Source organism: Spinacia oleracea, chromosome 4 (assembly GCF_020520425.1).
Source record: "Spinacia oleracea cultivar Varoflay chromosome 4, BTI_SOV_V1, whole genome shotgun sequence".
Lineage (NCBI taxonomy): Eukaryota > Viridiplantae > Streptophyta > Magnoliopsida > Caryophyllales > Amaranthaceae > Spinacia > Spinacia oleracea.
The window spans coordinates 77,350,238-77,361,667 of NC_079490.1; the positions used below are offsets into that span (position 1 = coordinate 77,350,238).

Sequence of the window (11,430 nt, forward strand, 5' to 3'; positions counted from 1 at the left end):
TAGAGCTACGTGCACACGCCAGCACCATCAAAATTGCGCCAAATTACTACCTTCTCTGGACTTGACATGACAAGAGTTCCCCTACTAGTGCTATATTCAATACCTCTAATTTGGTAATGGATGTGCCAAACTCTTAAGATTTCAAGTTCCAACCGTCAACAGATACTCCCTCCGTTCCTAAATAAGTGTCACTTTTGGGCCTCGGCACGGTGCTTAAGAAAATGGTAAAGTGTGTAAGAGTTAATGATTGAGAATATTTTTTTTGGGTAAAAGATAAAGTAGATAATTGTTTAATTGAATAAAGTACAAATAAAAGTATATGTGGGGATTGAGAAGTGGAAAAGTGTAGAATGTGTAAGTAAAAGCAATTATGATTTATAGAAAAGTGGGCAAAGTGTATGGAAAAGTGTATGTAAAAGTGTGAAAAGTACATGTCCAAAAATAGAAATGTGACACTTATAAGAGAATGCCAAAAATGAAAAAGTGACACTTATTTAGGAACAGAGGGAGTACTATACTAATAAAACCTTTCACTAGTATTCACAAGCTTTCAACCTTTTGACTCTGCAAAGTTGGGGCGGGACTTTGTGCACCATGTCCAAACACCAACAGCGATACTTTGACCTTGACATTTCAAATAGCTCATCAGGAGTCAGCTTCTCAAGATCTTTCATTTTGCAACACTCAAACTCATTGGTTTGAAATTCAGTAGCATGACACGCTCCAATAAAATCTTTGAGATGATCTTGTTCACGCATTCTCTTGTACAACCTCATTACAGAGACGCAGTCTTCAAATGGATCATGTATTCCCATCTGAATATCGTAACTGTATTTACAAAGTGCACAACCAAATTCCCATCAGAAACCAATTCAACTTTTGGTTTTAATATCTGTCTACTCATTTTCACTGGAACCCCTTATATAATAACATGTATCCGCCAAAAGGGCACTTTAATCAACAACAGTTGTCCACAGTCAGTGTGTCTGTGTTCATACAGCAAATAACAGCTTGGAGAAAACATCACGGAAAGGAAGCTGTGTCCAAATACCTTATATCAGACAGGAAATAAAAACATGAAAATAACTATGCAGTCAACACACAATCCCGTAGATGTAGACTTACCCAAGATACATTTTCGTCAGATATTTGAGTGAGTGGCTGACCAAATTTGTTTTCATGAGTGGATGATATTTGGCAGTATCCCTGCATTGCAAGGAAAATGATAATGCATTTCAAAACAATGCAGCAGGAAGGATTTATGAAAAAGAACCAGATGAAGAGGGATCATATACTTAGGTTCAGAATCTATATTTATTACAGCCCGTTGTGCTATAAGCATATATCAGAGACAGCAAACATGTTGCCTACTAACAAACAGAACTAAACTGCACAGCGCCGTGTGATTTTCTCATTCTGTGATGTCAATAATTATAAGAAAATGAAGAAAACAATACAAAAGATTTGAGATACATATTTGTTATGAATTGCGTATTTTGGTGGAGAGGCCATAAATAGGACCACGAAGAGACTTAAGCCCACATAGGAAGACCTTCTTCAGGTAGGACTAGGGCAATGTAGGACCTCAAAGAGACTTCAGCAAGCACCCATGTACAAAGTCATATCACATCCCCTATTTGGTAGAGAACACTACAGGCAGCATAATCTGCACATTTTGCAGTACCTCATGAATCTAAAAGAAACCCCACTTATTAAAATCTAGGGGGTAATACACTAATGCTTCATACATCTGATCCCAAACCTACTCCTTAGCCAGGAAGGAACTTTGTCAGGTGCACTTGGGGAAATTTTACATTATGATAAGGTACACATCATGAGTTGTCATATGGAATACAGATATAATTTGAGACTTGTGAGAAAATTTCCCTTCCATATCCAAATTTTAACTCTGCCAATTCCATATTCACTGTTCATACAGAACACAAAGGAGAACGAGGAAGATCGTAGACATAAATAGAAAACCAGATTTCCTAAGCAGCTACGACTATCCATGCAGGTAACAATAAATCTAATGATAAATAAAGAACTCCATAAGTGACAGCATTGGTAAGTCTGAATAAGTCAGCATGTATCATATTCTATTAGAAACATTTCACCAGCACAAAATTACAGAGTGTCAGAGAAAAAGAGGTTACCTGATCAAGTGATCAGGATAACTCATGTTTAAACAATCCAAATCATGTTCCAGAGAGTGACCCACAAGAAGCTTAGCCTTGCCACCATCTACCCTTGCCATTCCTATGGACTCTCCATTATATAGGATTTCCAGAATCTTCTCCTGCACTTCTTTCAAAGGCATAGCATCTCTTAGATGCTCTTCACTTAAGCCAGTCAAATCGGATCTGCAGTATTTTGCAAGAAATGGTACTGTCAGAAAGATTTTTTTCACAAACATGGTCAAACAAACTGACATGAGGGATTACCTATTTACCTGTAATCAGTAACAGGCATTTGAGGCTGTACATAAGCATGAAATAATATATCCTCGTTTTCATCAATAAGGCAAACCCTACCACATAGATTAAGAGTTCCATCACTACCACCTCCAACCATTTCACAGTCCATCGCAATTGCTTCATGAATCTTCGGGACAATATCTCCATTGCTTATGTCAGGAATTGAGGTTTTCAGTTCCATGGACGGCAATGATATTGTACCCTGCAGCCATCAGGTACCAAACAAATTTTATCACGGATATACATTACAGAAAGCTGGTCCTTTGGAACTATCTAACAGAACTTTACTTTTAATCAAAGATAAACTTACAAGGCGAGTAGGTGGGATTAAATGACATGTCCACTTATGCTCACTTAAAAAAATGCTGCTTTCAAATACTTTCATGCAAAGACCACATCCCAGCTCATGAAAGATTTTACTGCAACTGTCTTTTGCCAACCAACCTGAACAGTTGGTGAAAGAGATTCTAAAAACTCATTTAACAAAATAAAAATAAATAAACCAAAAAGATCGCCTGTCAGGTTGTCTAGCTTTCAGTATATATATAACTCACCCTTTGAATGCTCCCTGAGAGATTCAAATGATCTGCAGTGTTTCTTACAAATTCCACATTTAGGTTGGTGCACCGAGTGGTATGAGACCTTCATGTGCTCCACGAGATGCTCCTTTTTGTTAAATTGCTTATAGCAAGCTGAGCATTTATGCCTGTATTTTGATAAAATAGCCAACACATATTACATTTACCCAAAACAATGTCAGGAGATCCAGCAGATCAGCGAATCACATTCCTACTTGAAGGAGAATGGATGAGAAATATCTAAATAAAAAGATGTCTAATTCAACACTTAATCAACCAGATCACTCAAACTTCCTCGACCTTTGGTAAACTACAGTGAACCTGATAGACAAGTTGACCAAGGTCTGACATCCATACAATAAAAGCGAAGAGCGGCCACAAGAGAAAGAAACTCCACCCCTCCCTTAAAGCACTAAGAACTGGGCATGTGCGCATTCACTGAAATATATACCAAACGGTCTCTTACTCTCTTAGTAAAGTAAGTCAATGTCACATAATGAGCAACTATATCAAAATTCTGTGAGTAAGAAGTCTCCGTATACTAAAATTATGACAGCTTAAGTTGATACTATGCCAAAGAATCAATCCCCATACATGAGCTTAGAAATCAAGGAATTCTCGATTTCTAACCCCCCCCCCCCCCCCCCCCCCCCACCCCGCCCACACACACACACTACTTTTGTGATGAAGTTCAAATTCCAGCAGCACGTTTTGGACAACTTATGGCCTTTAACCTAACAAGAAAAACTACTCAAAAGATCAACCACCACAATGAAAAGAAGAAAGATCCAAAGAAGCCACCTTTCATCAGGCCCTTCCTGGCCCTAAACCATCTTGAAGAATGGTCATTCACTAATATAGACAAACAAGTAGAAGAAGACCCCACACAACCTGAAAAACCACCTCAACCAAATACCTAACGATTCCTTTGGTAAATGGTCATAATAGTGGGAATGGTAATAAATTTATGTGCAATTTTGTGCAAAAAGCCCTGTGGAACTCTATCCAAGTTTGATTTTCCTTCAAAATTTTCCATTTTCAATCAATACAACCTCTAAAGTGTTAATGGATGGTAATGATAATTTATGAAGGAAATGAGGTATTTGAGGATTAACTCACATTCGTACATTACTATGGATATTTTTCATGAGATTTTCTTCACAAAAGTACATATAAATTTATTACCATCTACCAAACCGACTGTAAGTACTCTACCACCTCGCCCAAAAATCCCAATCTGATTCAGGCAGTAACTTCCTAAAAGCTAGCTCGAAGATAACACTTTTACAACCTTGAAGACAGCAGCTAGGTGTCAAAGTAGAAAGAAAACGGCGCAACATTCTACCAACTTGTCCTCTCATTCATTGATTTTGTGTTTGCAAGTTGGAGAAATGCTCCAATAAATAGTACATGCTAGCCTCTAAAATGCTGCCACCTTGCTCTAATGAAACTACCTAGGAAAGACCTCATTCTAATGAGTCCAAAAAGACAGCAAGGCAATCATTCTAGGATCATGTGCTAGCTAATACAACGGTTCTATTCTATTGGGCTTTAAGGCCTACACTACTGCTACAGATCTTAAGAAGCAACACCCCTTTCAACACCCCCCCTCAAGCTTGTAACTCCCAGCTTGGAGACTGATGTGTTGGTGTGTAGGCAAGATCTTTGTGAAGATATCAACAAGTTGTTCCAAGAAGAGACATAGGAAGACTTGATTTCTCCTGACAAAGCAATGGCAACATGATTAGCAGCTATAGCAATGGCAACTTGATTATCACAAAGAATAGGACTAGTACCAACATACTTGACTCCCAAATCCTAGGAGTAACTTCTTTAACCACATCACTTCACACACTGTAATGGCAATGATCCGTACTCTGCCTGCCTCAGCTATCGACCTAGCAATAACACTTTGTCTCTTTGCTTTCCAAGAAATAGGAGATTCTCCTAGTAGAATGCAGAACCCTGAGGTAGATCTGCTAGTGTTTGGACAGCCTGCCGATCACGGTCCCAGTATGCAGTCAGTGCTTCTGAATATGAAGCCAACAGTATACCTTGATCAACACTTCCGGAGAGATTTCTTAGGACTCTCTTAGCTGCTTGAAGATGAACACAAATAGAGTTGTGCATGAATTGACTAAACACATGCACAATATAAGCAATATCAGGTCTGGTAATGGTAAAGTAGATTAACTTGTCAACCAGCCTTTGATACTCTTCAGGATCAGTAAGAGGAGTCCCTGTTGACATTGTGAGTTTCACATGAGTGTCCATTGGTAGCTTGAGAAGGTTGAGTTTCACATGAGTGTCCATTGGTAGCTTGAGAAGGTTGCAATCATTTAAACTATACTGACTCAATCAGTAGTATACTTTCTTTGAGAAAGGAAGATCCTTTTGAGGTTCTGTCAGCTTCAATTCCCAGAAATTACCTTAATTCTCGCATATCCTTCATATGAAATTGAGAGGCTAACATCTCTTTGGCTGATGTGATAGCACTCAAGTTGTTTCCAATTATCACTAAATCATCTAAATACACCAGTATTTACCACTATCTTGGTGCCTGTTTTAGACCATACAGAGCTTTCAACAATCTACACACAAGTTGGGGTTTACCTTTTGTAGTTGGTAACTCCACCTCAAACTTATCTTTTTCCTGTGTACCAGGTGGAAGTTTCATAAACACAACTTCCTCTAGGTCTCCATGCAGAAATGCATTCTTTACATCCATTTGATGTCCATCCCATCCTTGAAGAGCATCAACGGCTAGTAAAGATCTCACAGTGGCAAAGTTAGTCACTGGAGCAAAAGTCTCTCCATAGTCAATGCAATGTTGTTGTCTATTACCCATGATTACCGATCTAGACTTGTGCCTGTCCAACCCAACCCACATCTGTATGATACTTGGTCTTGTAAATCCATTTTGATCCAATGGCAATCTTCCCAGGTGGTAGAGAAGTAATTTCCCATGTGTTGTTGCTCTCCAGAGCATCAAGCTCTTCATTCATGGCTTGAAGCCAATAGTTTCTTCACTGCATCTTTGGAGAAAATAGGATCACTCTAAGGAGCCAAGTGACTCATTAGATAGTAGTATTGTTGGCTCACATTAACATGTGTCTTCTCTTGTATTTCAGTAGGAGATGAGTTGCTTGTCATGTTTGTGATATGATAGTCTGTATAACAAGATGGTGGTCTGTTACCTCTTTCCGACCTTCTCACAGGTGGATCTAAAATAGTTGGAGGTTGAGGTGATGTTTGAGGTTGTGTTTGAGGCTGTGTTTGAGGTTGATGGTTTTCCAAGACAACTCTCATAGGTTCATCAGTGTCAACCCAAGTATGTGTTGTGTTGGAACTGTGTTTGAATTGTTGGTTTTTTGTGACTGAGAGGAGGCTTAATGGAATATATGATATGGATACATTATTTCATAGAATCTGATATCTCTAGAAACAAAAGTCACATGTGTGAGTAGATTATAGAGCCTATAATCCCTTCTGAGTATGAGGATACCCTAAAAAGATACAAGTTACACCTCTGGAGTTCGTCAGTTGTTATGCTATGATTGCTAGCCATGGCTAGACACCCAAATGCTTTCATATGGTATTTGGGTCTTTCCTTGTACAAGACTTCATAAGAACATTTTTAGCCAAGATCTGACTTGGTAACCTGTTGGTTATGTGTGTGGCATTTAACACACAATCACCCCAGAAATGGAGAGGCAACCGGCTTGAAATCTCAAAGCTCTTGACATTTCAAGTATGTTTTTGTGCTTTCTCTCCGCTCTGCCATTTTGCTGAGGTCTATTGACACAAGAAGTTTGATGAATCCCTAGTTTGTCAAAGAAAGGTCTGCACTGCCTGACATCAAATTCCAGGGCATTGTCTGATCTTATGATCTTCACACTCCTCTCAAACTGAGTTTTGGCCATATTGACAAAACTCTCAATAGCATCATAGGCATCAGATTTCTGTTTGAGAAGATTCACCCAACTCTACTGTGATCATCAACCATGGTGAGACTACATAAAGTTCTTTCTTGTAGAGACTTTATAAGGTCCTCATATATCTATATGCACAAGATCAAACACCTTCATAGCCTTTAATTCACTCACAGAGTAAGGCAATTTAGGACCTTTAAGTACTTCAATTTTGATAATTTTAGACATAGGTGCATGGCCTAGTCTGTGGTGCCATAAGGTTGACTTGCTCAACACTGGTACATCAGTCACAACAGTTGGTACCTCCATGCAGCTACTAGCTTCCATTGCAGATTTACTCCCACCTTTTCCAGTTCCCATAATCTGATAGATAGATAGTATATTTATGTTAAATAATTAATTGACACTGATTTCTAACCTTTTCCAACACTTGCTCAAGGTTCTCATTCATCGGGTAGTACAAGCCATTTCTGGCTTGACCAACTGCTCTTACTTTCCCACTCTTCACTTTTTGAATTATGCAGAAACCAGAGTAAAAAGATACTTCTTGACAGCTCATGTCTTGAGATAGCTTGTTCACAGAAATCAGATTATGTTTGAAAAACTAGGAACATATAACACATGCTTAAGACTTAAATACTAGATGTTTGACCAGTTGGCAAGTTAATATGAGGACTGTTCTTGCTTTCACAAACGTTGTTTAAGCAATCAAAACTACCAGTCATTGATCTGACGCACCAGATCAATTATCTATTCTTTATCTATACTTTTGACATAATTGCAAGACACCTACCTGCATAACTGGTGCCCATCTCCTCATCTGTGTCAGAACCTCTATACTTTGATGGTGTTGGAAGTAATTTCAGCAACTGCTCAATCTGTTGTGTTGAAATTGTGGGCACAATTGTACCATCTGAGTTGTTTGACACATTTGCAGTTGTTTTGGGTTTGTTCTTGTTCCATTTCTGTTGCTGGAACTCTTTCTTATTTCCTTGTAATTGCCTTGATTTTGAGTAGACTTTCCACTTGTAGATTTTGGATGCCAGGCTGAAATCCTACCAGAAACCAACACTTATCAGCTGAGCGTCCAGCTTTTTTCCACAGCAAGTAGATCCTTCACTTGAACATTTGCTGAACATGGCCAAACTCTCATGTTGTTCCTTCATTTGTCCCAAAACTTGTCTCTGGGATTCTTCTTGCTCAAGAAAGTTGCAAGCCACTTCCACACTTCCACAGTTGGTAGTGGGAATGTCATTACCAACTGACTCCTTTGAGTTCCATAGACATCTTCTAGTCCATTTAAGAACAAGAAAAGTTTATGCTCCCCCATTTTGCTAATTCAGAGATTTAAGGAAAGCAGTAATTTCTATTGTCATTGTTGTGATTGGAGGCAAGCAGTTTAAAGACTCCAAACTCTTCCCACAATCCTCTCATGTGAGTGTAATAGTCACTGATGGACCTGTTACCTTGTTTCATTTCACACAACTGTTTGTTTAGCTTGTATTTTCTTGAAATATTTGTGAGTGCAAACCTCTGGTCCAGTTGTTTCCAGATTTGTTCTGCGTTGTTCACACACATGAAAGATTTTTTGGTTGAATCAGACACTGATTGCATGATCCAAGAGATGATCGTGCTATTACAATTAACAAATTTCCAATGCTTCTGCTTTTACTGCATTTGTTGCATCCTTTTTCACTGCACCAGTCACAAATTCTAGCTTCCTTTTAGAGCTTAAGGCTATTTCCATGGTTCTTTCCCATGATCTATAATATCCAGACCCTTGGAGTTTCTCAACACTCAAAAAATTGCTCCCATCAGAGGGGTGCAAACATAGTGGGCTGGTTACTTCAATTGTTGTCATTTTCAGATAAAAATGAGAGGATACAAGCTGAATAAAGACTAAAGACAAATTTGTATTGCTAAGAAATGAAAGAACAACGTTGTTTTTACTAAAAGGATTAGAATTCTACCATTTTGGCTCTGATACCATGAACACAGCAGCAAGCCTTCAAAAAGAAAACGGCGCAACATTCTACCAACTTGTCCCCTCATTCATAGGTTGGAGAAATGCTCCAATAAATAGTACATGCTACCTCTAAAATGTTGCCACCTTGCTCTAAGGAAACTACCTAGAAAAGACCTCATTCTAATGAGTCCATAAAGACAGCTAAGGCAATCATTCTAGGATCATGTGCTTGCTATTACAACGGTACTGTTCTATTGGGCTTTAAGGCCTACACTACTGACTACTGCTACTGATCACCCCTTTCAACAAACCCTTCCATCCAGCACCTACCACCTAAATGGCCTAAAGGGAATCATCCAAAATCAAAATCTAGTCATTCACCATGAACACACTTTATCAAGATGTTGAAGATAAAAACAGTTTGAAGCCTATACCAAAAGACATAGTCAAGATCTCCGCCCATTAACCAAATACGACTACCAACATTTCAGACATTTCTTGAGAAGACAGTCAAGTCCCTAATACAAATCATTGAGAAAACAGCGAAGATTTAGGGGGGAAAAATAGCACATGAAAAAAAAGATATAACGCATGATTTTAATTACTTACATAAATGATAAATCGCACAGAAAACTAAATCCTTCAGACCATACGAAAATCATTCACCCATTTTTTAGGGATTCGCCGCCGATCAAATGTACACTAATGATTTAAGTGCACGCAAAGCTTACTCTTCCCCAAAAATGTTTTTTTTTTTTTTTGACAATTCCAAAATTGATTTTCAGACACACACAGTTACAAAAAATATACAACTTGAAGTGACATTATCAAACCTAAATGGAAAATCTTTAAACAGTAAAACAAGAATTCAGCATGTATGTAACTACTCATTTCTTCTGATTTACCCCAAAACATTTTCAGGTTTATGCAGGAACCCAAAGTACACTCTTTTCTCAACGTATTTACAACACAGGCTCCCTAAAGAGAGCGACTTTATAACTAAACAAAGGAACCCCATTTCATGAATTGCCAAAAAATTGTCAAAAATTGCAAGTATTTCTAAATTCTGTAAAAGGGCACATTGATTCCTATTGAATAGGAAAGACAGTAAATACAAGGGGGTAAGAGAGAGGAGAAACCTTGTTTTGACAGATTTTGGAGGGTTAGTCTCAGAATCCATGGAAGAGAAAAGGGTTCTTTTTCCAAATAAGGAAGTAGCAACAATGGCGGGAAAGAAGAAGGGAAAGAGCCAGAAACACCTGATCGCAATATTCGGAGTTTTAAGAGACTCTAGTGTTAGAGCGATTTCCCTACAAATAGCTAAATCGAAAATTAATTCCTTAATTTGCATTGGTTTAAAAACTAATTCCCATGGCACCGTTCATGCAGCATCGGGTAAGAGCTTCGTATATTTTTAAAAAAAAATTCAACATAAAACCGCTAACGATATTAGCGATTTATATATTAGAACCACTAACCGCGGTAGCGGATATTAGAACTACTAATCGCGGTTTATTCTAAAGAACCACTAACAGTGGTAGTGGTTCTTTATGTTAGACCGCTACCACTGTTAGCGGTTTATATTATTATGTCTTTCCAATAATATAAACCGCTAACAGTGGTAGCGGTTCTTTAGTATAAACCGCTATTGGTGTTACCGGTTCTAATATATGAACCGCTAATACCTTTGACGGTTTTATGAATATTTTTTAAAAAATTATACGAAGCTCTTTCTCGATCCTACGTGGACGGTACCATGGGAATTACATAATAGTTTTTAAACCAATGCAAATTAGGAATTAGTTTTCGATTTAGCTATTTCTAGAGAATTTGTTCCTGTAGTCTTCATAGTGTTGTGGCCTTGTTGGCGGTGGGGAGGCAAGGTGATATGAAGGGACCTATCCCTCTATGCTCTAAGGGGACTTGTGAGAAAGTGAGTCTGATGAGAATTAAATCCTAATATTTTGTCAACGAATTCGTATAGCCAAATAATAAATTTTGTTGGGGGATAAGTCATCTACAACCCCAATCTTTACTCTCATCCCAAGTTTTCATTAGCACTCAAGTAAGCACAATTAGCACTCAAGTAAGCACAATTTTCATTTGCACTCAAGTAAGCAAGGAATCGAACTTTTGACAATTCTTTTATTGGTAGTTCAATGAAAAGCCTTATTTTTTGTGTGCAAATGGACCACAATGCAGGGATGAGAATCGATCCTAGGATCACCTAGAATCGGGAGGGAAACTCTAACCAACTGAGCTATCCCCACTCTCAATAAAAAGCCTTATTTGATTGTGTGTTGTTAAATGTTCAAACTTAATTCATCCGTGAAATATATCAATACATGTTTCCCTGTTTCTATAATTTATAATGCATTTATGGCTCATCCGCACAAAAAAAAAAAAAAAAAAAGACATAATTTAAATATGTACAAGCTAACAAATGTGAACTCCTCACTCGTCATTTTAAGTATTCT

The 11,430-nt window shown here is 38.0% G+C and overlaps 1 protein-coding gene across 5 annotated transcripts; it reads right to left on the bottom strand.

Moving 5' to 3' along the window:
- Positions 1 to 344: 344 nt before the first annotated feature.
- LOC110779046 (RNA exonuclease 4) lies at positions 345 to 10,319 on the bottom strand. Of its 5 annotated transcripts, none has more exons than XM_021983576.2 (7): positions 10,093 to 10,319; positions 3,032 to 3,183; positions 2,788 to 2,921; positions 2,453 to 2,679; positions 2,157 to 2,363; positions 1,126 to 1,206; positions 345 to 828 (listed from the first exon to the last, which is right to left on the bottom strand). In XM_021983576.2, exons 1-7 carry the CDS (start codon positions 10,302 to 10,304, stop codon positions 534 to 536), a joined length of 1,308 nt encoding a protein of 435 aa, XP_021839268.2. In that variant the 5' UTR covers positions 10,305 to 10,319; the 3' UTR covers positions 345 to 533. The 5 variants fall into 5 exon arrangements, with proteins under 5 accessions (XP_021839268.2, XP_056699476.1, XP_056699477.1 ...); XM_056843498.1 differs by lacking the exon at positions 10,093 to 10,319 and adding an exon at positions 9,563 to 10,006; XM_056843499.1 differs by lacking the exon at positions 10,093 to 10,319 and adding an exon at positions 8,958 to 9,420.
- Between the last annotated feature and the right edge of the window lie 1,111 nt (positions 10,320 to 11,430).

Excerpts from the sequence above, each read along its gene's own strand:
- LOC110779046 (XM_021983576.2), bottom strand. The coding sequence starts at position 10,304 with ATGCAAATTAAGGAATTAATTTTCGATTTAGCTATTTGTAGGGAAATC. Across the intron at positions 2,364-2,452 it reads ATGCCTGTTACTGATTACAG|ATCCGATTTGACTGGCTTAA; the intron begins GTAAATAGGTAA and ends AAAATACTGCAG. Across the intron at positions 829-1,125 it reads CTGACGAAAATGTATCTTGG|TTACGATATTCAGATGGGAA; the intron begins GTAAGTCTACAT and ends TTGTAAATACAG.